The sequence below is a fragment of the Tympanuchus pallidicinctus genome, unplaced genomic scaffold, assembly GCF_026119805.1.
Source record: "Tympanuchus pallidicinctus isolate F22 unplaced genomic scaffold, pur_lepc_1.0 scaffold3, whole genome shotgun sequence".
NCBI lineage: Eukaryota > Metazoa > Chordata > Aves > Galliformes > Phasianidae > Tympanuchus > Tympanuchus pallidicinctus.
The window spans coordinates 80,518,326-80,546,105 of record NW_026294747.1 but is presented as its reverse complement, the minus strand read 5'-3'; the positions used below and the strand labels follow the sequence as shown (position 1 = coordinate 80,546,105).

Genomic DNA, 27,780 nt, shown 5'->3' with positions numbered 1-27,780 from the left:
ATCTCCCACACGAGCAACAACTGGAGAATACAACTAAGACATTTGCAATACAGTCTTCAGCATAAGGGAAAACAGGAGTGCGGAAAAAAAACGATGTTATCTCCCTAAGGGCCTGACCCAGACTTCTGAGCCTACAGCATTTAGCAGAAGCTAGACCAAGACACAAAAGCTAAGGAGAAAACTACGGCTAACTGGTTCAGATGCTGAACTGCCATCTTAGAATCACCAAGGTTAGAAAAGACCTACAAGATCATCTAATCCAACCATCCACCTATCACTAATAGTTCTCACTAAATCTTGTCCCTCAACACAATGTCTAAACATTCCTTGCACACCTCCAGGGTCGGTGACTCCACCAGCTCCCTGGGCAGCCCATTCCAGTGCCTGACCATCCTTTTAGAAAAGTCGTATTTCCTAACAGCTGAACCTTCTCCAGCACAACTTGAGGCCGTTCCCTCTAGTCCTATTATTAGTTGCATGAGAAAAGTATAAAATATCTTGCTCAGATATTTTTGAAATTCAGGACATGGCAGTGATAGAAAACACATACAAAGATCTTGACAAAGACGAACAGCTTCACGTAGATTTGAAGTCACCATTTTAGTCACAAGGCTAAACAGTATAGTTGCTGGGGTTGTTCCTTTCATAAAAGGGAGACATATCAAAGAACAAAACAATCTGAAGAATTGGCTAAGTTTAAGAGACACCAGATGATATCATGCTTTTGCTTACTATGGATGGTATTGGTATTTGGAAGGTGTGCCCCTCAAAGGTCTCTAATCAATTCAAGCAGAGATGCCAGAACTTACTATAACCTTCACTTAGATTAACAACCAATTAGTATTTCTGTCCCCAGTCAAAACATACCAAGGGATATATAGCCACAGAGAAAAAGTTGATGTTACTCTGAGCAAGATTAACTTGAGCTCTCCATTTTATGGCTGTAGTATAGCTGTAAAAAGAGATTAAATTTGCATATAGAATAAAAAGACATGCTCACCCACTTCCACTTAAGCAATAAAGCCATGAGGGCTGCACAAGGTTTCTGTAAGATGTATAGTTTGTTATGTGCTATAGTTTTGTATGAAGAAAAGATTGCACCCCTCTTATTATCTTCCTATATTTTTTATTTGCCACTTTTTCCTACCCTTCCTGTCATAAAAGTACAGCACAGCAGAGAACAGTTCTAAATCATGCCTTAAAATGGCAAGAAAACAGATTTTATGAGCAGAAGAAACTTTTTGGAGCAGAATGTCCCATCTGGGCCAAGATGGAGCTCAGGTGAGGTGTAAGCAGAATTAGGCAGAGGAATCAATGGCTTCCCTGAATGAATGGATTTTGAAGCTCCTAGTGCTGGAATTAGCACAACATCCCTTACCCCCCACTTTCCACGTGAATACTGACAATTTCTGCAACAAAAATAGGGCAGAGCCTGAAAGGTCTGCCATCAAACTAAATGTAACAGCCATGAAGAAAGGACTCTGAATGGTGAAATGATAACATAAATAAAAATAATAACAATAATAATTCCCTAAAGTGCCACCACATTCTTTTGTCTTTATCTGTGCCCAAGAAAGAAAGGCAGAAGGTCACATCTTCACTTCAAAAGTGCTAAATGAAGATTCAACCAATAAAGCTGTGCTCAGCTTCAGCAGCCTACAGCAAAAATATGGGGAGGGGGCAAACAACTCTGTGAAACATATTTAGCTTTATGAAGCCGCCTAATTTGGAACTGTCATTTACAACTGTTAGAAAAGCATGACACTTTTCCCACATGATATAAGTTCATATAGGAGTTTAAAATTTATATCATGATTCCCAAACGGAAACGTCATCATTTATATTGCATTTATGTAATGCCAACTCTCCAGAAGGGTCTGACTAACATATTAGAGGGTAAAAGAGGGGGGAAAAAAAAGGTTATGTTCAGTCTATGAATAGCAAGGAACAAAGAAAGAAATAGGACAGACTTACTCAATTTTCTACCCCTTCTGAGCACTGCACATAGATAGAAGCCTTCGTTCAATACACCAAAAAGGAGAGAGAACAACACAGTTTGCATGCACTGAAATGTTAAAAAAAAGTAAAATGTAAAAAAAAAAGAAAAGTAACATCGAGGTGGAAGCTTCAGCTGCCCTGAAGCCCTACAGAGCAAAGGATCCAACATGTTTCTCTGAGGCCTAAACAAATCAAACAAATTCAAATGTGGAAGAAAGCACAAATCAAGCATGGTCAAAAATTTGACCTAACAAAATAAGAGTCTGTTGTAAAAACTAACAAAAAATTGGAGATTACTTTTCTATTATTAATGTTCAGTAGAAAAGAACATACGCTTCTCTACGTTACTGAAAAAGTATATAAGTACCATCCAAAAGTCTTGGGAATTTAAAAACTTCTGTTTTGTGATAAAGACTACAGGAGAACCCTTTTTGTAGGTTTCAAAACCCAGTTCCCCCTTATATGGGAATCTCTCATAGGAAGCCCCTAGAATTCTGTGATTCTGTAATCTTGTGCTCCTCTCTTATCTCAAGGCAGCATACACCTCATGTAACGCTGTAGGATGGCCACAGCAGACAGAGATCAGAGAGTTTCTTTACCTCTGAATACTTTTTGACCTTAAATATTCAGTAATACATTGTCCCAGAGGCTCTTGGCTTGTGCGCTTTATTTTTAACAACACTGAGAAACAAAGCTGTTATGATTACAAACTGCACTGGCTTTACAGCTAATTGAGCTGTAGCTATTTAGCCCGCAGAAGACTGCAGCTTTGCCAACTCTATAGGCAACAAAAAAGTACCCAAATCTACAGCCAAGCTCCTGTTTATTTTTTACTTCAGAGCTCTGAATCAATCCAGCTTCTAGGGAGAGTGAACTTAGCCTCCGCCTCTAAAAACAAAGAGGCCAAAATTCTATCATAACTCATATGATGTGAATGCTTAGAATAGCTACATCCCCACACTCTTAAACATAATTTCTTAAAGTTCCCTGAGGCTTGCTGAGCCAAACACAGATGAAGCTTTAAGGCATTTCAGTTATGGAAATTTAAATTTCTTGACTGGACTTCATGAAGGAAATGCAAAAGTCCTCCAAACTCCTATCACTCACAATAAACCAGTTGTCAAGCTTCCTTAATAAAAATAATTTAAAAGTAAAAAACTAATGCATAAAAGGTAGAATAGATTTGACATGTGGTTTGTTTCTTTGTTTGTTGGTATAAGGATGATTAACTTTAGGAAAAAAAAAAAAAAAAAAGTAACTTAGTCTTTACTGAGATGCAATGAATGGACTCCAGTTCTTATTTCCATGTTTATCTCCTAGCAGTAGATTGACCAACAACTCCAGAAATACGCAGATATTGTTTCTCTGTGCCCTTGTCCAACAGGATACAACTTCATGTAACGAATAGGAAGACGATCACCCCGAGTCATCTGGCTAGTGCCATGATGTCATTGGTTGACTTTAATTTGTAAAGATTATCATGCTACATATCAGTTCAGAATCACAGAACTGGGATACAAGCAATACAAGTACAATAATTCATCTGCTTTTTTCAGATAATATTTCAGTATGAGATCACAAGTGTGTCTACTGAGTAAAAATATAACCTTCTGTAGCACTTCCTTAGAGGGTACAAGTACAGATGTACTACTTTTGGATATATATAAAAGCATAAACGTTTTACATGACTTGCAGTATTTTTACTACAAAGCAGTATTTTCTATTGTGCTCTTATGAGGAATTTTTTGCAATAAATCTCACAGTCACATTGGCCAAGAAGCCTCTCTCAATGAACAGCTGATCTTGTAATATTTACTTGGCAGTTACTATGCATCAGTTTTAAGAGGACTTATCCCTTTCACACAATCAAATTTGCATCAAGCTTCAGAAAGGCTCCAAACTTTGGGAAGTCTGTCCAGACTGGGACAATGAAGGGGGACTCAGATTTCCTTATTGAACACCCTTCAGGTATTCCTTTTTTCATTTAGGAGGATGCTATTGCGAAGCCCTTTCTAAGGGGTGAGAGTCTATTGGACTTGTGTTAAGAATGAAAGTTGTACAGGGAGGAAGCAAGATTTCACAAACAGCATACAAAAATGTACATTTATATTATTTCCAAAGAAGAAATTCAAACTACGTGTTTTCCATTTCAAAATTGTAATGTGCCTGCTGGTGAAATTTTTCACAATTCCCAGGCAGGTTTATCGTGTAAGGAAGAGGTAAGAAGGTGTAGCATGGAAGGGAAGCCAGAAAAAGGAAGACAGAGGTAAGGATGAAGGAGGCCTGAAACTCTGATGTTGGTTTGTGACCAGGAATTAAGCCTCTCTTCACAGTAGTTCTATAACAGCAATCAAATACATTGAGCTTCCCCCTACAAGTTCAGTATATACAGTGAACTTTTCTCTAATTTAAGTTTTTTAAGAAAATTGTTAAGCAAATCTTGTGTTCTTTGTCTAACACAAGACACGTGGCTGTTCCCAAGGCACTTACACGTTATTTTTCACATCAGTATGAAAAAGCAACAGCTTTTTTCCACTGGATCATATGAAAAACTATTATCTGGGCAACTGTCAAACCAAAGGCACGGAGACACTCTCTCACAGGAACACTTTTGAATGTCAAATACAAGTACACTTCACTAGCAAGATGTAAAAAAAATAATAATAAATAAGAGAAATAAACTAAAAGTTGCTTAATTGTGACCTTTAGATGGCAAAGCATCAAATTACCTTCAAAGCGTACCTGGTTTAGATGATGCTTCAAAATATGATTTAGGCCTATCAAAAATAAAACATACCTATATAATAAAACAATAGAATAAAGTTTTACTAATAATAGTAAATCACATTAAGAAGAATAAAGAAGCATCAATATTTCCACAGGAGGAAGTTGGAAACCAAATACAAAACAGTATTCATGATTAGGATAGGAAAAACATTTTATTGCCCAAGTAACTGCACAAGCAATGTCATAATAGTATGAACCAGGGTATGCTTATCTACATATGTACCTAAAAAGTGGAATCTTTGTCCTGCAGGCTAAAAGGAATATTACTACTCTGAAACCAAAGACAATAACTATGGAATAGTAAGTCAAGTTGCTTTCAGATTTATAACCTATCATGGAGTTCAGTATTTAGCCTAGATGAAAGTATGATATTACAGGAAATTAAGGGAATGAAATATGTGAGATAAAGTTTAGGTCATTGAACTTTTCTGCTGGCTGCAGTGGATTTAATCACACTGACTCTGCTGCTGAGGCGTCTCTAAAAAACCAATAATGAGGGTTGCAGTGAAAGAATAAAACATAACTACACAACACAGAGAACCAATCACTGGCTAATCTGTATTCTACTGAATTTAGTTCATGTGAGAAAATAGTGTGCAGATGACTGCCAGACTCCATACTGTCTCAGCTATCAAAGTTGCAGCACATTTTGGATAGAATGATAATCTGCTGTTGTACAAACAGGAGGGAAACCTGCACCACATTCTGGTTAGGTTAATTCAGTCATATACATACATACAATCATTGTTTTTTCTTTTTAGTTTCAGGCTCTTCAGAAGTAGATTCTATTGTCCTAGACTGACTGGGTTAAATTCAGAGCACAACATCCTGCAAACTGCACCCCACTAAATGAAAGCCTAAGTGGATGCAACTGACTCGGGCAAACTGAAAGATTCTTAGCAAAGTCCACCTCTGAATTTTGTTCTACAAATTCAGGGAAAGAGCCAAGCAGCACTGACAAACAAGCCCCATTTACCTACTTTCATTCACCTTTATATTTATTATTTTGCGGAGGACAGAAAACCACAGCTACTGTGAAAGCAGAAATACTTCACTGAAGCTCTAGGTAAATCTCACCTGGGCAGGTTGAAAAATCATGATTTTTCTCACCCTGCTTCTGGTAAGTTGGTATTTTTTAGATGTTTGATTGTTTACTATTTCTTCTTCTTTTCTTTTTTTTTTTTTCCAGATAAGTTAGTGTTTATTTCCACAGTCACATAATCCATATATAAACTCTACATCATATTATTCTTCTTAATCTTTTCTCCTCCTACTTTTGGTTTCCATTCAGCTTCATTCTGTATCTGTCACAAGAGTAACAATATGCTTTCTTGTGCACAGACATTTACAAAACTCCCTCAGTATGGCCACTATTGAAGATTTCAGTTTATAGCTTCCCCCAGTTAACATTACACAGCATTCCAGTAGGAACACAATGCAGGTATGCTATTTTCTCTCACCATTTTACAAAAAAACACATTCTACACCACTTTAAACAATCAGCATACAGTAGTTTCAATTTACAAACAAATTTCTGCCTAAATTTGCCTTACACTGACAGAAAATTAGAGAATAAGCATTAAATCACCACAGTGTAGACCCTGATGTGAGGGGTGTGGTTCCATAGGCATCACAGCCGAAGTCCCAGACCTGCAGTTTCACTGTCCCTTGCTTCTGCCCTCGTGCATTCAGCTCTGTCTGCAGGTGCCCTGAGCCAGCCTGGGGCCAGACTGGCCAAATATCTCAGGTCACTGAGGCTGATATCCTGTGCTCAAAAAACCCACCTTAAGGTTGTGCTACATTTTGCATTTTAAAGGCAGCTTTTCTACAAAGGAGGGAAAACCGTGGGTGGCCAATATAGAAAGGAATTTCTGTAGTCCTTGTGCTATGCTTTGTTTAAATCATAACTATTGAATGATCTGACACACTTATTCATATTGATCTACATTTTTTTTCTGGGAGTTGCCTGTTCCTGCAGCTGTGCCGTGATAACGAGGTGCGTAGAGCACAGTGTTCAGTGTTTGAAATGCTAAGTTCAAGGTGTATGAGCCTGCCTTTCAAATATGTTTACTATTCTTCAGTCTTTCAGTTGATACAGTACTGATTTAATAAGAGAATGTAGTACATACAAGCCTTCTTATGCCTGCTTAGTGACACTTTAAAGGCTTTTTAATGAGAGCTTGGTCTGGATGAAAGATGAAATGTTATAACTGTAAAAAACAGAATAATGTGGGTTTTTTTTCTTTTATAGATAGTTTGTTGTATGAGCTCAGTATAAATAAATATTCTTGGGAGCAACAGTAGAGATTTTACACTTGAATTTTTTTTTTAATTATAGAATCTCATTGCATGAAAAAAATGTTCATGCTATCATTGAAGGAGATTTTATTTTAGCTCTTCCTAGAGCACTGTGGTTATGGTTCGTTAAAATTCTTATACTTAGTATTAATAAAACAAAGCTCTTGTCTAACAAAGCTCTTAAGGTTATTAATTCATGTATATTTTCTTAAGCATGTGATGTGTCACTGATTTTGATAGGGCTATACTCAAGTCTTGTATTTCTAAACACTAATCTAGGCTGGGACTAGAGCCAAAGATTACTAGGCTAATGAAAGTGTTTTTGTTTATTTCTTTTTTTACTTTTGTAGACTTTTGGATAGGCTAGGTCAAAATCAGGTTAAGAGTGGATTTGTTGTTTGATTTTCTTTGTATGCATAGAAGTGACCTTGTTTCCTGGGTAGCTGAACTTCATTCACATTTGCGGAAATTATTAGAAGAAATAAAGTCCAATCAGTATTGTGTAGAAGGCAGATAATCCAGACATAAGATGGAAAGGGGAAAAATCTATTCCTGGATAAACTCTTGCTTTTGTTTTCTTTGTTTTGATTTTGTCACCCCAAAAATGTTAGGGTTAGAAAGGTAAGGAGCAGCACATTACAAGTGTAGCTTTAGGAAGGTAATTTCCACAGTGGTGTGCCAGTCTTGGATTATTTGACAGCAATGCTACAGCTATGGGCTTGTTAGAACTGAAGGAAGCTATTGCTATCCCCTTAGCAGCATCTAATCCACCTTGAGCATGCTCATCAACATAGCTGGAAAATTAAAAGGAAATGGTAGTATAAGCTCTTATGGTGTATTGATTAGTGTAAGTGATTAGTGTAAGACTGAAAAAAAAAAAGTAAGAATGAGAGACTGTTGAGCAGATTTTTCTTGAGCTGTGCTGGCTGACTAAGGGGCCTTGTCCCTTAATTTAGTCTGGGACAATTAGAAAAGGGCAAATAACACTGAAGATGAGTCCAAATTCTAATTTAAGTTATCTGTGTAGTAGTGCTGTCCTAATTTAAAAAAAAATAATAATGTGCATGTATGGTAACGTGAGCCAGAGCTATCGTAGTCGTAGATATGTCTCTTTCAGATGTTGTAGTACGTCTCTTTCCAAAGTCTTTCATACTGGTATGCTGCTGGAATGATGCTGATAGTCAACACAATTTTAAATGACACCTCAAAAGTTGCAAGTCTCCATCTCTCCAGCTCTGGACTAATTTCATGAGTTTGAGTCAGCAGTGTGATGCTAATTTGTTTGTTATTTCTCTACCAAAGCTCATATTTCGTGCCATCCAACAGAGGAGGCTCAACAATTTCTCCAGAGGAGCTGAAGAACGCCCAGCTCAAATCACGCAGCTGTCAGCTAGGACCATGAGGCTGACAAGAAGAATGAAGGGAGCAGAGTAGAAAGCATGACAGACCTCTCAGAGTGAGCAGGAGAGGAGTTATTCCCAAGCCCCAAAGGTCGGAGCCCACAGGGAAGGGAAAACAAACAAAAGCTATCCCAAACTACACACAGCTTTTATGATACTTTTACTTTTTGTGACCTGATCTTCTGATTGTCTTTACTAATAAGTGCTTTCTTCTTTTCATGCTGCATGTACATGAAAAATTACATCCACCTTCATTTTAACCTGCTGCCCTCTAGACAAGAAACACCATTTATATGGCTTCTTCATGTTCCAGAGAGATTTCTCACACCCACCTTAAACACTACTGTGCTGTTAAGTACTCATTGGTATAGTAAATCTAATGCAAGCCACAGCAGAGGCAGAACTGCATTATTTAACAAGAGCTCCCACACTACAGGCTTTGTTTTTGAAGCAGCGAAGTTTCTTCCCACAAAGAACACAATCATATTTGAATTCCCAAGCTATTCACTATAGCACTGCACTACAGTAAGAAGTGCAACAATATTACAAAAAATAAACAAAAAAACCCAACACGTATAATCATTCTCAGGCATACCTTCCCTAATAGCTGTAAATGGGGTTCCTTCTTCTTCTTGTAACCTTATCACCTTCAGGGCCACCAGCTTTCCATTAACCCTAAAAGGGAAAGAAATTTTAAAAAGATTAAAGCAGAAATAGTATTTCTCATAAGAGAACTTATTTCCCATCATGTACTTATTCAATTTCTTCTTGTCAATACCAGTGATTCATTTATAGCAATGTAAGAAACGCTTCATAGCTTCCATAATGTCAACTTTACATTTTCACACTCATAAGCAATCCAAGAAATGATCTCAGTGTTCTGTGAGTCAGCCTGTTTCCTTTCTATTGCAGCACTAAACCAAGGCTTTGTTAAGAAGTAGCACATTGAAAAACATGCTTCTATCCGTTATTTGATCAAAATGTTCAAGCAAAAAGGCATACAATTCTCATCAATCCTCCAACGAGCAGAAAATCCATATTTGTATTGATTGCTTTCTTTCTACTGCATCGCACCTATAATTACTACCCTCCAAAAGCCATGGAAGTTTGAGATGGGAAATATTTTTAGGTCATTCTGGTCATTTCCCTTCAGGGCAGGATTGTTCCTGAGGTACTTTCTTGAATACATGGCCCAGGCTAATTTTAATTTAATGATTCACTTTTATAACATTAAAAATATTTGGTGCTCAAAGGCACCAACAGAAACCACTTTATTTTCCAATCTATTTGGTTGGTTTCACTTCTAGAACTCAAAATTTCACTACACAAAAACCCCATTTAAGCCTTAAAAAAATCCAGTGGGTTCTCTTCATGCAAATTAAATATCACAAAAACGGAATGAAAATTAAAGATTAATATCAATTCCTCAAGAACAAGCTCATACTTCTGAACCTTTAACAGACTCCTGTGGTATGAGAAGAAATGGTAAGAGTAGGTAATCAAAATGTGCCAAATAAAAATTACTATTTCCTTTTCTTCCTGTAAAAGCAAAATTAACCTTTATAGCCACAAAGTCCAAGGAAGGTTTGGAGATTTCACACTGCTGTAGGCATAGATGCATTTCCCTATTGCACTGGGCACCAGAAGATGTATGCATTTTTCTAAGCAAGATGACACAGACACCTACCAAATCTGAATTTCTCTTCCTTAGGCTTTTAATTTATGCACCCACGTAGCTTCAGTAAGGCCACAGTATTATTTCTTCTGTTTAACTTTTACTATTGCCAGATTTTCATTACACCTACACAGCGCATCTCACAATGACACTGAGCAACTTAAGAAACCCTGGTTATCAAAAGATGGCTTACTCATCATCTCCAACTGTTCTCACTTGAGATGAGCACCAGCTCCAGTCCCAAGACACTAATCACTGTTGAAAGATAATCAGCAGCTTAGCCCCACTGCATTATCTGGATTTATCCTCATGATTACCAAAATCTTGCCCCAAGAAATGCTGTACAGGATGCACAGACAGGAAAATAAATCTTAATAAAGCAGAAGTAGAAAGATTGATCACAGACATGTGGCTCATACCATGTGTAGTTTCCCGTTCCTCTGTCAATACAGCAGCCCACCCGCCACATATATATAAGATAGACACCTGGATAACTTGATTATTGTACAGTAAATGAAGTAACACTGCAGGAGGAATTTGAATAAGAAAGCTCATTCTTCTGATCAAGAACAGGATGAATGCTCTACTCAAAGAATGCAGTGTAAAAGATATGCAAAAAGCAGATCACCGAGGTACTAAGGAATGTGGATTTGGACTCTTGCCAGAGTGACCAAAAATTAGCACCTAACATAGAGATTATGTTTTTTGTAATCCAAAGTTCTGCATTTCACTGACTTATTAACAGTGATAACACAAACAGCAGTAGTATGGACTTGCTTTGATGGATTCACAATTACAGTGCTCTCAAACACAGTAGGTGGGCTGTGCTACTCAGCTATTACTGCCACTTTGTCATTGGTACCTATCATCATCTTGACAGACATCACAGCAACTCTTAACACTACTAAAATTACACAGCTAATCTTAAACAGTATTCCTCTGGGATTGCTTACTCCATTTTATTGTTGTTTGTATCCTAAATATCCACCTATAACTTCTCAAAAACAGCCTCATTGATCTCATATACTCCTCAGTCATTAGAACTTTTTTCTTGAGCTCATTTTTCTATAAACAGGACAATTTTTAAGTGTACATCTGGAGGTATGAGAATTGATGAAGTATCATCAATTAAAAGAGATAGGTGAGTATGTTTAGCTGCATCCTTTAGCTGCTCTTCCACTGATGCAACCTCAGGCTGCAGTTAGATGATACCACAGTGATGAGCTAACGGCTACCTCGGGGTACAGCTCTGCTCCTGCTAAATCCCTGCTGCTGTCTTGTATCAGCTCTCGTTCTTGCCAGACCCTACAGCAAAACACTTACTGAGCTTAAATAGGAAAAGATTGGAGACTGGCCCTTCCAAAAATTTAAATCATATTTTCTGAAAAAAAGACGAAAGCATATTTCATATTTTAAAAAGAAAAATAAATCAACCACAACACTAGAAAAGGTACGAGAAGAAGCGGGAAGCAGCTCACCATGAGTTCAAGTCAGTTGCATCATTAAATGTTGTGGTGACTCGCCAAGATAATGTGGCAATTTCTTTAGAAAAATTGCGAAAAGAAAAAAAAAATCTAACAACCAGACATGGAGAAACCTACTCTGTAACCCACCAGCATTGGCTTTGGAGACTTAAGCAGTGATCAGATTAGCAGAAGTCCCCCCCAGACATTATTTCACATTTGTCTTACACAACTCACAAGGTATGCTTGCTGTTTTTATTACTTTTATATACAACTAGGAAAAGTGACAGGCAGAGAGCATTTTAGAAGGTTGAAGCCAATGCTCTGCGCCTTTCAACGCCTAGGATTCATTAAGCCACCTTCCTTGTTTGTTGCCCAAAGGAAAGTTTCACGGCATCTCACAATACACTTCACATGGTCGAGGATTTTTCGTTCTCTTAACTGTCCCATTAATTTTTACTAAGAATAATAATGATTAAAAAATTCCTATTTTCTAACATGCAAGCTTTCCACTTTCCTAAACTAAGAGTTCTTTCTCTTATCCAAAATCTTCAGGAAAAGGATAAAATTACTGAAGCCTCTCTAATGACTACACGGAGATTTTACTTTGTAATTTTAGGCAAATCACCAGCAGCTGCCGCTTAGTTTTCCAATTCATGAAAACTCAGCATTTTAAAGTTAGATAATAACTTCTAATACATTTCAGATTTTATATGCACTGTGGGCAAAAGAAAAAAGAGTCCAAATACTTTTATTTGGCAAATGGTAAAAATTTGTATATTATATTAAAAAAGAAAGAAGAGCCAGATGTTTTAATCTATCTTTCAGCTTTTCATAAATCAGCTCATATTGTTGTTGCCAAACTAAATACATTGATATAAATGACTATTTTTGAAAAAGTATAGAAGATTATAAATGATTCAGTGCTTTAATGCATCATTAAGAACATATAGTAGTGTTTTCAATATAAAGAATACGAGCGAACTAATGACTTAATGGCCTTTACTGGAGGTAACACTGGGGATGCTGATAATGTTGCAAAGAGAACCATAGCACTATTTTCACAAGTTCTTCAGTTACATCTAGATGCAATAAATGTTCTAAGCATCACATATTCAAGATTCAAATAACATAAAATCTGCTGCCCTGTTTTCAATCTGCTTATCTATTAGAGGGTTGTACTGCTGGCTGGAGGTGAGGCTTAGCTCACAACTCTAGCATATGCTAAGCCTAGGAACACTCCAGCAAAGTAAAATCATTCATCAGCATTGCTGTGATAATCATGATTTTGATACTTACTTCAAGAAATTGACTTTTAAGAAGAAATGTAATATCAAAAACACATCTAAAACCTAAACCAGGCCATGGTGGCCTAACGAAACCTCTGCCAAAAGTTTCCTATGACAGAAACCTATCAGAAGCCAAGTCCCTCTGCATTTACTCACCTCAGATTACTTCACAAAAGAGTAACTAATTCCTAATTTTTCATGATTCTTTTAACCACTACCACAAAATACAGTAAACATAGATTATATTTCTCTAAATATGAAGGACTTATACTTGGAATTCACAAAAAGCATTTATAGTCCTTCTAGAGCCCCACTGTGTAATAAGAGAGGAAAAAACATGGCTCATCACTTTCTCCAAGTTCTACCATCTTTTAACCTCCATCCTAAAAGAAAAACTTTACTTTAAAAGGAACTGGTGGTTTAAAGGCATTTCACATTGCTAATGCTTATTAGGGCGTTTTTAAAAAAAATAATCAAAGAGTTCCAAGAGACGTGACATTTAAATTATTAACAAGTAGTGTCACTGGAAGCTGCGGATCTAGTTCTTCCCAAGACTCAAATTAACCTCATAGAAGAAACACTGCAGCCCTCACTTGAGTGGGAACCAGAGAGCAGCAGCACAGTATTTACCCCAGGTCCCTCTAGCTCCCAACCTACATATTCACCTCAAGGCAGCTGCTCACCTCACTTGTTTTCTCTACCTTCCTTCACTCAGAGCGGGTGAGGCACTGGCACTGCTGCCCAGAGAGCAGTGGGTGCCCTAACCCTGACAGCACTCAGGCTTGGATGGGCCCTGGGCAGCCTGAGCTGCTGGGGGGCGGCCCTGTCCATGGCAGGGTGGGACTGAATGGACTTTCAGGTCCCTTCCTACCCAAGCCATTCTATGGCTCTATGATCCCAATCGTACATATACATAACAGCGTCATTCCTCGCAGTTGTATTCAATATAATTATGTTCTGCTCTGATTTTTCTGCCAGATTCTTCTCTGCAGTCCTGGGAAATACAATGAATTTTCTTCCCTGGTTCCCACAGCTGTCTCCAGAGATGATACTTTGTCACCTTTGCAAACTACTTTGAAGGTTGAAGCACAGCATACAGAGCATAATGCAGTCTTCAATATATACAAATACAGAAAACAGCCTCACAGTGTTTCTTTTAAACACAAATTCACTCATTAAGTGTTTAATATAGTCAACAATTCATCTTCCAGTTAAGATCTTCAAACCTGCATGATTTTAAAATGCTTTCTGAAAGAAAAATTATTTAATAACCTCCTTTGGTACTTAGATCATGTTCATATTTTTTCCACCATTTGGCATTTTAGTTCAGCATCAAGTTGTTATTAGTCTTGCATCAAGTTCAACTTCTAGTTATACTTTTTATGAAAGATTAATAATACTAGCAATGTTTATAAACCATCTACTTACATGCTTTATGACATGTTGACTTTCAAATTTATAGTGAAGAGCAGCCTACAAAATATTCAAAACATATCAGCTATAAATAGAAACTGAAGGAGAAAAAGGAAAAATAAACAAAAGAAAACAAATCAGGCTGCTCTATAAAGTAACTCTGAAGTGTATTTTCATAATTCATGAATATATATTCCTTTTCCAGCCATCTGGTACCCCTCGGATAAAAGCAGTCTCATTTGAAGGTGAACACTGATTTTGAACAGTTTGCAAGAAAAGAAACAGTTCAGAAAGTGTAAGTCACTAAGGCAACAGAAACCATAACAATTCTGAAATATTCCATCTAAAGAAATTGGCCAAAAGATTTATCTGTGAACTGGTCTGCTGCACATAAAGCATACCAGGGAGCATCTGAATATAATACTTCATGCTGGCGTGGATTAAAGCTAAGGGAATGGCTAAAGAGCAGAAGTGTGACAGACAAAATAACCTCAAGTTCTTCGGGCTATCTGAAGCCTACAGCACTTGCAGTAGATTGTACATAAAACAAAAGGAAAGGCAATAGAAGAGTCGTGGAGGTTTCAAGAGAAATGAATTAAATACTGCAGTTTAAAAGAAAAATAAAGTGGGAATAGCAATTAGCCCTGTCAGGCATTCTCTGTAAAGGATGTACATCAAAACATAAAAATGAAAATCCCTAGGTGAATTTTTTTTCTTGTGAGCAGCCATTCACAAACATTTATATGAAATACTTCAGTCAGCCATTTTTCATAAAGCATTCTACAATACTTCATGCCAACAACAAACACAGGTGGTTTCCACTGATCATTCTACTATTCCCTGTTGCCACAAGAATAATATTGCATAGGAACCACAGCTGGTGTAGGGCATGGGCACTGCCTTTCTGAGCAATATTTCTCTATAAGATCTGTGTTTTATACCTCTAATTTCTTATTGATTTTTGTGTGAATGGAAAAAAAGTACTGCCTTTGAAGGATATGAATGTAAAATGCTCTGCATAGAAAGAAAAAAAAAAAAAAGCCTTTCATCTTTTGGTACACTCTGGAATCACCCTGGTTTCAATCCAATTTCAAACAAAAATTGCAGCAGCACCTCAGCAGAACATCCCTCAGCCTCTGTGGGCTTTGTGTGATAGCACCAGCTGGGACAGGACAACACTCTGCACCCCACCAGAACATTTCTCATGTTAAAAGTTAGAAGAGTAGGGGAAAACAACTGAATTTAGGGCAAGCATTTTACATGGGATACACTGTGTGAAACTATGCAATTTTGTGGAAAATTTTAGGCAAAATTGTATAAATTGATCTCTCTGTTACGAGTTCTGCATGTTATTGCAGTGCTTTGTGCACAGCTCAGTGAAAACTTGTACACTAAAAATCATATGGAGAAGCAAGAAATAGGTCGAGATCACAGCAGGGAAACTGGCAGATATACCATTGGCTTGCTTCTCAGAACACAGCTCCATGCTGTGCAAGAAGCAGTCACAGATCACATCACTTTAACTGAAGTAATCTGCTTTAATTCTTTGCCTATAGCTTAAAAGGCAATTAAACACTGTGGGAGAAGAGGATGGAAACCATGCCAGCACATAATATTGCCAAAAGCACAGGGTTTTTCCTTAGGGGCAGTAAGCGGAGTTCCCAGGGTAAGTACAGGATGCCTTCACACTGCTCTGCAAGGGGTTCCCATTAAAGTGCATCTCCTTCCTGCTGTCCCTGGCTTCATCACTAGACTCTCAGGGCTCACGTCAACATTTATTTGGCACAGATCAAGCAAGGTTCCATTGCTTTAAATTCAGGTACAGTTATAGCAATGCTCAAGAGGGAAGAAGCACAAGGTCTAGCAAAAAGATGTGTGTGTCCATAAAGACAGACAGCATTTCTTCAGTTCTACTGCAAACAGAAATGATACAATAATTCCAAAGGAACCTATTTCTCTTACTTATTTCCTGCAAACTACTTACAAATACAGTAATATTTTCTAAAGCTGCCCCTAAAAGTACATTGAGATGAAGAGTTAAGCCACAATGCTCATATTATATTAATTTCTGTAAATCTGTCTCAACAATAACTTGAAACCATGGAAAACAATCCTAAAAAAAAAAAAAGGAGATTGTGAGTGAAACTGTCCATCACTTGCCTCTCAAACCAACTTCAGTAGGACTAAATTTACTTTAATTCAAAGTTATTACAAGAGATGACATGTTCACAGCATTAGTAAAAAATACAAATCCAGTTTAACTTGCAACATTTTTTAGAGTGTAACTAGCAAAATACTAGGTCTATTTCTCCAGAATTTTACTAGAAATACTAGCAGCAAGGTGATCTGAATTTCAATACAGACAGTAAGAATCCTTTTGGGGTTTTACGCAACCAAGTAAAGTAATAAATTAACCTGGGAGAAAGTGGAAAATGAATATGTCAAAAATAAGCTTTATTATGTGTGTCTGAAGTTCAACATGTGAATTCAAATAGATTTGCCCATTGATGCAACCACTGTCAGTGAAGAAACAAATGTTTGCATGGCTATTTCTGCAATAAACAGAAAAGCCCAGTCTGAGAGAGCAGTGCTTCAGTTTTCCTCAGTCACTCAGTTCTGTTCATTCTGCTGCTTCCCCACACTCCAGGGAACCACTTTTATCTGACTACAAAAAGAAAAATCCATCATCCGTTAAGAGGAATTAGCCTGCTTCATTTCACATTCCTGAGATGCTATCACAGACTCTCACATAGACAGAAAAATCATGTTTAAAAGGGAGACAAGGGCTTGGTACTTCTGATCCTGCCCCATTTCCAAAATGCAAGGCTTCTCATGAAGGCAAGTTACTGCACACATTCCTTCAAAAAAGGAGTGGTTGATTCTACGTCTTCGTAGGCAGCTATTTGTCTGTTCATCTTTCCAAGCAGTAAATTAGAAGCGTGGGATTTTTATTCTGTCATTATGATCAGTGGGGTATAATCTAAAAGGCTGAAGGATTCCTCATTAAAAGAGATCACAGGCAGATATTTAGAAGAAAAAAAAAAAAAAAAAAGAAACATAATTCTCAAGATTTTACCAAACAACTCTACAAAAGAAGACTACTTTTAAAATGACTTTCTGCTATATGGCATTTCTCGAAATTTCTTTTGAGTTGAAGAGATCCAAGGAGGGCTTGGTATGGACTCTGCATTCCCAATGGATCATGGATTCAAATTTACTACAATACTCAAATTTCAGAAATTCTTAACTTCTAAATGATAACATTATTACAGTGTCTGAATCACAGCATGGCTGAAGTTGGCAGATATCTCTGAGTCCATGTGGCCCAGCCCCTGCTCCAACAGGGCACCCTGAGCAAGGTGCTCAGGCTCACACCGAGGTGGCTTCTGAGTTTGTCTGAGGAAGAGATCCCACTCTGGGTGCCACTGTGGCACTGCACAGTCCAGAAGTTCTTCCTGATGTTTAGGGGGAATCTCCTGTGTTCCAATTTGTGCCCATTGCCTCTTGTCTTGGCACTGGGCACTGAACAGAGCCTATCTCCATCTTCACTGCATACTCCTTTCAGGCATTTATAGACATTAATGAGATCTCCTTGAGCTTCATTTTCCCCATGGTAACCAATCTCAGCTCTCTAGGCCTTTTCTCATAAGAGAGGTGCTCCAAACACTTTAACATCTTTGTGGCCCTTCTCTGGACTCTCTGCAGTAGTTCTGTATGTTTCTTCTTCTAGTGAACCAATAGACTGTTAAGGAATATTTTGGGTTGAACAGAAGAGGCGAGCCACCTCCCTTTGCCTGCAGGCAACACTCCTCCTAACGCAGCCAAGGGTACCATGAGTAAAAATGAGTAAAAACATTGCTGAAGTCTTAGAAGTATCAAAACTATCTAGCAGTGTCAATTTGCATGTCAAGAGTGTTCAGCAAAGGATGTGTTTGGAAACGTAAGAATCATTGCATTCAAAAATTATTTTACAAAATAATTATCATGCTGGTTATCTGCTCTGCCTTTGCCTGTTCATTAGGTGCTGCAGGCAAAGGAATGATGACAAATACAAATATCTTTCTGGAAAAATTTAAAATCCCTAAAATCCCTAAAATCTGAAACCAAAGTTCTGGAACTTAGTACGCAATAGTATATTTATAGTAGTAGGACAATATGCTGTCCTTTTTTCAGGCAGCTGATGACTGCACTTGAACTTTGGTAATGCAAACCATCAAGAACTACCTCATGCAGAGTACCAATGATCAGCAGTAACACAAGCCGGTTCTGGGAGACATTCTCAGTGAGTGTATCAAATACAGAAACATGATATGCAGATGAGAAAGCTAGCAGTCGTTTTTATAATGGGTAAAAAATTGATTTTGAAATGAAACAGATTTTCTTTCTCTCCTGCCTCAGTTCATTGTAATGTAAACAGAGGTTTTTATTCCAGAGATTCGAGAAGGCCATAAATTGAAAAATCTTTTCATTTAATGGAATAAATTTGAATTACGAGTTGCACACACTTCTATGCAACTATATTGACTAACCTATAAAACACAAATTTACTCTGATCATGGATCATTATGAAACATTTTCAAGTCAAATATAAACAAAAATAGAAAGCGGATTTGGAAAACTCAAATTTATAGCATAGTACACTTTATTAAGCTGGTAATAAGAACATGAAAGAGCTCACAATGGAAAATGGGATTCATTCACAAGAAGTGAAATGAATCACATTGCTATTAACAAATATTAAGATGATCAAAACTGTCCAAGTAGCTGGATGAAAAATAGCGTCGACACCAGAGACAAGTAAATACATAATAAGACTGATAAAAATACGAACTGTTTGCACTCTTCCAGATGTATTTTGGCCAATTTGTTCTCAAAATATTTGCTAGATGTTACTACAAAGCAAACTTTGATATCTATCTACAGCTTTCCAAATGTTAGTAAGATAGGCTCTACATGCAGCACTTTATGTGGTGACAAAATTTATTTAAGAAGAAAATATACCATTAAATTCTCAATACAATATTGTCCTTCGGTTTGTAGATGTCTTATACAGCTAATAAACTTTCCCTTGATTTCTATTACCTTGATGTCTACGTACCTCATGAAATTTATTTTTAAGACAAAAGAAAACAAAGGAAAACCCACAACTTGATGCAGGTGCCTGGTGATAAATACTAAGCACAAGAATTTTGAATACATCATTCAAAGCAGTTCTATCTTATCTTAAATTCTACAGTTTAAACTACAGTTAAGTACACATACCCAAAATATTTTGGCAAAATGACAAAGTCAAGCATTTGAGTTGGTTGAAAATCAGGGATTCTTAAACGTTTCAATGAAAATACACTATCTGTGCACATACTACCCGCCTCTCCATATAAGCTCTGTGTCTGTGTGCTGCAGGGTTTAATTCTTCAGTAGTCAAAATCAGCCACATGCCAAAACAAAAAGAGGCCTCTTTTGACTTGTTTTGCCCATTTTCCTTTCCACTGAACAGACAGCCAGGGAACACAGTGATGCATATCATAGCCTTACCTTATACCAGGTGATAGGAAAAAACTCCTGTATCATTACAGGCAATGCTTTAAGCAGTCAGAGCCAATCAGCCAGAAAATAGCACTATAAGACCCTAACGGGACAGAAGGAGCCAGAGCTGTCCTGATCTTGTGCCCCTTCCCATTTGCTGATTCCTCAACTTCTCATGGGGACCAAAGTGGTAACAGAGCTTCCGTTCACATCTCTTTTTGAAAGAGCAGATAGGCCCTATAGTGTTTCCCCTATTCTTAAGGAATTGCCTGCTGCTGTTATGAAGTAATTCAACTGTTCCTTCTGGAAACAGAAGGCCTGGATTGGAGGTGCTGGGTAATATGGGAAATGTTCAGTTCTTAGAGAAAAAACTAAGGCAGCAAGTAAAGGAATATTGCCTCAGGATTAGGAAGAGACCAAGATATTTACTGCAAACCCATTCTTATCCAAACTCTAGTTACACACTTTTTCAAAACAAATTCTAAAGCCTTAGCAAAAGATGTTACAAAGCAGCAGAATAAAGTTATGTATAATTATTATAATTCACACCAACTTGTTTAGAGCTTGCTATTCAAAGTGGGGAATGCAGAACACCCAGTAATATCAATTTATTATTCAGCTACCATTAAAACCATTGAAGTATTTCTCACAAATTTGCAGTCAGCTCCGTTAAAACAAATGAAGTATTTCCAACCAATATATGTTTTATAGCACACTCACAAATCACCACTGAATGAAATCGCTTCAGGGATGTGCTTTGCTTTCCTTTTAACTTTTGGTCAATTCCAATGATTGACAAGACATCCAGTAACCCCATTTCCTTAGTTCAATCTTATTGAAAGGCAAAGAATATCAGGTAACTATCACCAGATACATGCTGTGATTTTGCAAAAGGATTTTAGTGATAAGGCACAAGCTGAAATCTATACGTTCTCTGCCAGCTATGTAGACCTCAATAAAAAGATCACTTATGTATTACGCCTGGAATTTATAGTGACATGTAACTGAACCCTTCACAATGCAAAACAACTGCATTTTCTTGAAGAAAGCTGCCACTGAAATATAATATGTGCATCAGCAGGGCAGGAGTGTAAATACTACTTTTACATTTACAATTTGGAACACAGATTATTAGTAACAGCTCTTGGTATTTTATTCATGCTTTTTAGAAAGACAAACAAAAGATTAACGAATTCATGTAATAAATATAGTCAATATGGCTGTCAGGACATTGGAAAAAACTACTTGGTAGGATATTGTGCTTTTATCTATGAAAATTAAATATCATACTTTTCACTTGGTATGTATACTGAGAAAGTAGTGCAACAATAAAGTATAAAGAAAACATCAGATCAACTACATGGAATCTCATCTTGTTTTGATACGAAGTAATTGTTACCTCTGCTTTCTGCTGTTACCTCTGCTATTGCTTTCAGTAGAGAACACAAGAAATCAGTAGCCATCTACATTCATTCATGGGGTTCTCTAACAATTGCAGCAACACCAGTTACTACTTTCTGCTTATTTATTGAAATAAAGTGTCAAATATAATAATAATAATAACAACAACAACAGACATTTCATTTCAATATAATAATAATAATAATAATAATAATAATAATAATAATAATGGAACAAAGAAACCATGACTTACTTGCTTTTCCCTTTGTATACTGTAGCATAGGACCCTTCCCCTAGTTTTTCCAGTTTTTCATATGAGTCTGCTTTTCCAAACTTGGGACTTGTAGGCTAAACAGGAGCAAAAAAAAGAAAAGACCTGTCAGCATCTACTGCAACAAAAACTTTAACTGCTTTGATTCAGCCTTTAAAGATCAAATGCTTTTATGAAACCTCACACACCTGCACGTTTTTAGCACCCAGTAATAAAAAAGTTAATAGCAGAACTAATAAAATGACAAAACAAGCTACTCCAGCAAACATCATGACATCAATAAACTCTCCAGATGGTAGTTGCCCATATTAACCATATATTTACATCTCCAGAACTATCAAAAGGATTTTGTTCTTAATCAAAGGGACACTTCAGTTTCTTTTTTCACATACATCACCTCATACAGTGAAAAGGCTCACTTGCAACTAAATCAGATTATCTTTGTTATCTTGCACAGCATATGATGAAGTCCCTGGAAAACATCTGAGTCTTTTGAAGTATACCCTGTTTCTCCAAGCATCCACATATTCCATTTTCTGGAGAAGAAGTGATTTTTGTCTCCTTGGACCAGAGGTACACAGCAAAAAACTGTTTTGCAACTGCCATCATCACTGACAGGTATTTTAGACTGCAGTGGTCATATGTCCTGTATTTCAACCAACCAAAGGGCACAAATTCAGGGGGGATCAGCACTGATGCTCACATCAGATTCAGGGACTGTCTCCATAGCACTCTGGTCAAAACCCTACAACAGAAAGCAGCCAAGAAAATTGAGCATGTGGAGTGTTGAATTCAGCTGGGAGACTCCAAGCTGCTGTAGATAATATAGATTCACATTTGAGATCTTCTGTCTAATTTACAAGCAGTACTCAAGTTTCAGTTTTTTGGAAGGAGACAATTACTGTAGTGCAGAACACAGCTGTGCCTAAATTATTTTACAGCCATGGTTGAAAGTTTTAAATCATCTGAGCCTAAAAAGTGTTCCCATTTAAACAGGCAGGAGCATCCCAGGTAGGACAACATGGGCCTCATACACCTTCATTACACCTAATTAACCATGAACCAGGAAATACAAAAATTCTCTTTCCTTAGTTGCTCTAAATATTTTCCAAGCCATAATTCTGGCACTCTGGCACACATACACATTTTCTGGGACTAAGATCCCAGATTTCTATTGAACTGTATCAGGATAAATATATGTATGTATGTATGTTTGTAAAATTGTGCCTTGTCATCTCTCTTCAGTACACAGAACAATCTACTATTTTGCTATGCAAGTCCTAAGTATGAATAACTGATGAAAATATGTCACAAGGGAACTCTCTGATCTTTTTCCTCTTGCATTACTGGGACCACACTTCATTACAGATAAGAGAGTAACATGGCTGGCTCCCAGATCAATGCTTAAAAAGGCATTCTGCTTGATTAGGAATTCAACTTTTATTTTTTTTAATTGCAGCTGTATTACAGATGTCACTAATAGAGGTGACTAAAACATTCATTCAAGTAGCTTTCTCATTTAATTGTCTAATTATAGACTAATGTAACATTACAAAATAATAAAAGAAAAGCATTGAGGTATTTAAGCGTCTCCTGTATAATAAAGTGATAGGAAATTATTTTTCCCATTGCAGACTGCAGTGAACACACAATGAGTAGCTTCGTTTGGAGTGCCAATGCTTCTCGAGTGAACAGTAAATAGTTCATTGCTAGTTTCCTCATATAGCAGGGAAAGAAAAGAACATGTTTTATACATGTGTTTCACATTCACTCTTATTTTCACACTGTGATTTACTTTAATTTTATACCTCTGGAAACCATAATGTAAAAGGCCATAACAACTTGTAACACCTTAAGATCTTGATAGGAAACAGGGTGCCTTTAATGCATTACCACTCAGTAAATCAACAGTAGTAATTACTCTTACAACCTCAGGCTCTTTTCTCCACGTTCCAGCTGCCAGCAGCACTGCCCTATGGTCATGTCTCTTGCTTCATTCTTCCCCTCATAACTGCTACATCTTCACCAAGAACAGATAAACAATTCAGAGCTTGCACTGGCAGGACCAGCTCACTCCTCTTTGATGAAAAGAGGAGCTGATTTTGACTGACGTGCCCGCACCAGGCAGCTCAGATTCCTCATCCTGTGCCTGCCCAATTAAGAGTAGACTAGAATCAAGCTGAAGTGCAACCTGCTAGCAACTTTTCATCCTACACTAGGTAAACCATTGTGGGTCTCCTTGTCTCCTCCTGTGACCACACTCAGGCAGTGAAGCTCAGCCCTCTGCTCCAGAACCATAGAATGGATTGGGTTGGAAGCGACCTTAAAAATCACGTAGCTCCAATCCCCTATTATCACCAGATGAGGCTGCTCAGCGACCTATCCAACCCAGCCTTCAAGGCCTCCAGACATGAGGCATCCAGTGCTTCTCTGGGTAGCAGTGTCAGTGCTTCACAACCCTCTGAGTAAAAATGTTCCCACTAACATCTAACCTAAATCTCCTCTTTTTAGTTTAAAACCATTCCTTCTTTGCATTCATTGTCACTCTTCCCTTAAGTATCGGAAGGCCATAATGAGGTGACCCCGGAGCCTTCTCTTCGCCAGTCCAAACAAGCCCATCTCTCTCAGCTTGACTTCATAGGAGAGGTGCTCCAGTACTCTGATCATCTTTGTGGCCCTCCTCCAGACCACCTCAACAACTTCAGGTAGGAGTACTGAGAGGGATGTTCACAAACTCCAAACTCACACACTACTAGACCTTCATTATTTTTTCTTGCGTTAGTAACTTGAAAAGACTTGGAATTCTTGAAGGGATCTGCTGTAGAAAAGTACTTCAGAGGATTTTTAAAAAATAAATTAAAAAAATTGCAGTTGCTTAGATATCTAAATTATACTATATTTCCATACTCAGCATCAAAACATGATGAAATTTTGAAGAAGTGAAAGAGTTTGCAAACTAATTTGCAAGGCATTCATTAATGAACTATCAAGACAGATCTCACACAGCACATGCAACCACTTTTGTTAAATTACCATTTAACAAAATTACCATTTACCCAACATTTTTTTTTATAATGAAATCTCGTACATTAATTCAAAGTACAATTATCATTGCTTGCATTTGCTTAGTTCAGACAATTCTTACCTATATGTCTGGATTAGAAAGCCAAGTCAAATTCACATAATTAAAAATATGAAATTTTCCAAAAACTACATTTGATTTCAAAAAGATATAAATAAAGTGCTACGGAATTGATTGAATCTGAAATTCTGTGTAATTGCTAAACACTATAACAATTTCCAACTGGTTTATGATTGCACATTCTTTCCTATCAGTATTTTTCCAGATTCATAGCTTTGAATTGTATTATTCAGATTTTTCTATATATATTAGTTTAACTTTCTCAACCCTTTTTACTTTTGTTAAAAAATACATCTTGTTACAGCAAGATAACAGTACAGATTTTTAATGGTAGTATTACAAATCCAACATACAAATTCACTTTTAAATATAATCGTCTGTTTGCTTTTTTAGGTTTTCAGCATTTCCTCCAGTGAAATATAGCAGAATAGATATTCATAGAGATGTGTGTTTGTCAAGTCACAGGAGCCCCATATTCTGTTCAGGACACAGTTGACTGAAACACGCACAGTAAGCGAGACATATCCAGAGCACACTGGGTTTGCAGTGCTTGCATCAGCCACTGACACACCTCACAAGAAGTCTCCCTGCATTTTAGGAAACTACTGCAATCCTCCAATTGACCCAGACAAGATTTCTCAATGGAAAAGAGTATTAATTTTAGCTGAATGCACATAATTTGATAAATGTTTGTACAGAGCTCCTTCTTGAAGCTCAACTACTTCTGTCACTATTCAATTATTATTTTTTTTAATTTTTATTTTTTTCTTATTCCTCCTTCCTTCCTTGCAGTCCAGAGCACCTACGGAACACCTACCTATGTGAGCTCAGCACACGTTGTTTGTCTGAAAACCAGTTCTTTACTGCATGCATAAACTGTACAGGTACCTGTAGATAATTCAAGCTTCCAAAATTCTTCTATGAATTCTTTTATCATAATTCCTTTGATAAACGCTAAAGACTGATCTTTTCTAAAGTTCAGTGCCAGAATTTTGTACTTGCTAAAATAAATAAATAAACAAATGATAGGCAAGTCACTGAAATGAGTGATCTTCCAGAGAATTCAGATGGGAAAGATAGACGAGATACAATGACAGAAGGAAGTCAAGGGGCTTGAGCCTTTGAAGAACTGCAAATAGAACCAGGTCTCTGTGGAGGCCAGCACAGATTGCAGCGGATCATGTTATTCCCCAGAGGACAGAAGCGCAGAGAGGTGCACTTTTTTCCCTTCAGAAACCACACTGTTTTCCTTTGTGCTTATCTTTCCTTGAAAACAGTTGTCATTAATGTACTTTTCTTATTATTAGCCTACAGCTTTCCCAGTGCAGGGTTAGGCTCACAGCACCATGGAGTGCTGGGAGAGGGCAATTTTGTTGGATGGGTTTCAACAACCAAGATTCTAGCTAATTTCTCTAGCTAATTAAATAAAGATCATAGTAATAGACATAGAAAGAGTATGCCAAAGTACTGAACACAGAAATAGAAGAAGCTATTTCAAACTGACTTGAGCATATTAAAAATAACAGAGAGAAAAAGAAACAAGAGGAAAGAGTCTTTTCTGACCAGGTCATTTCAAATAAGCATTACACTGATACAGACTGTAAAAGGGATAACAGAGTTATTCCAAGCAGGATGAGTCCTCACACTACATTCTCACGTGAACATTGTTTCTCTCAGAAATTTCCAAAATCTTGGTAGTATAGAAAGCTTTAATGGAAAATTACATTGAAAATCACCTGACTGTTCTTACACAAGTTGTGTGGGTTATGTTCTCATGCATTTTTCATAACTATAAAACAGCTTGTGAATGTCACACTTAACTGTCACACTCCTGAGCTTAAGTTTTAAATAGATTTTCTTTAAAAACAAAATAAAATCTGGGGAATATTAAACTTCAATATAAAGCCATCCTCAAGGGAAAACTGTTATGTTCACAGTAGCACCGTGAATTATTTTATATCAAAACTAAATATCTTTTCTGTTGTATGACTAAACAAATAAATAAATTTATTGCTAGAATAACCTGAAAGTGAAAGGTAGGCCAAAAGGCCTGAGATGAAATTGCAAAAACTGAAGATTGCTTTTAAAACATTTTATATTTTCTCTTCTTTGATGCAGTGGTAAAATCACTCTATAAAACCTTACGCACATTTCACAATAAGGGGATCTCTTACAGTCTTATCATATCACTATGATCCCACTGTTTCAGTTTTAAACCTTTAAAGCTGGACAGCTGTCTAGAGCTACGATCAAAGAATACAAACTGAGCACCCCTAGGAGCTCTCCTCCACTGCCTGATCTGTGCCCTGCATCTTCCCACCCACATGACATGCAGCTGTAAATGAGCAACCTGAGCTACCACAGAGCTCTCCAGGAGGGCTGGGTGCCATTTATAAAGATGTTTGCTCGTTCCCCAGGCTATTAAAGCACAGGAGCTGGACCAACTGCCACATTTTATTTGCTTTATCAGTTAAAGTGTATCCCGCAGGTTAAGATTTTTAGAGCTTCCATCTTGCCTGAGAAGAAAAACCTACACTCTACACTGAACTCTGAATGTATCCTACCTCAATGAAAAATATTATCCAAGGAGGATGCAGCTATCCTTGTTTTGCTTCCTAAAAATGGAGACAGTTCCACCTACCTGAACAGGAACATAGGTGAGAACAGCGCATGAAGTCTTTAGGCAGAAAAAACAACCCTTTCTTTTTAGACAAAATTCTAAATTTAGCTTCTGTTTTCAAGTTAGGCTTTTTATGCAGCTGATTTGCAATGAGTTAGTAAGATCAGTTCATATTTTTTATTTGCATTTCTTTGGAGGAAAGTTGCAACTGGTCTGAAAATCAACGGAAGTTACAAAAACTGAGGAGAGATTGCTCTCTTAAAAACAGTGCAGACTAAATGTAGTAAGACACTGCTTATTCAACTAATTTTTGTCTGATTTCTTTTTTTTTTTTTTCCATTTATGTAAATACACTTTTATGCATTTACATGTATTAAAAAACAGTATTTCACTGCATTTAGTTTTTCTCCTACTGAAAGTGCACATAACTTAGCATGACATTTGAACTCACTGCCGTGAATCCTAAGTCATCCAAAGAACAAACCAATGCATAGCAC

General features: G+C 37.1%; 1 protein-coding gene across 5 annotated transcripts in view; it reads right to left on the bottom strand.

Annotated features, from left to right (window-relative positions):
* CDK14 (cyclin dependent kinase 14) overlaps window positions 1-27,780 on the bottom strand; it is a 306,835-nt gene that overhangs the window by 202,067 nt on the left and 76,988 nt on the right. For all 5 annotated transcript variants that reach the window (XM_052696727.1, XM_052696729.1, XM_052696730.1 and 2 more), the window contains 2 exons: window positions 21,504-21,598; window positions 9,079-9,158 (listed from right to left, as the gene is read on the bottom strand). In XM_052696727.1, coding sequence (XP_052552687.1) covers window positions 9,079-9,158; window positions 21,504-21,598 — 175 coding nt within the window. The remainder of the gene's footprint in view (window positions 1-9,078; window positions 9,159-21,503; window positions 21,599-27,780) is intronic.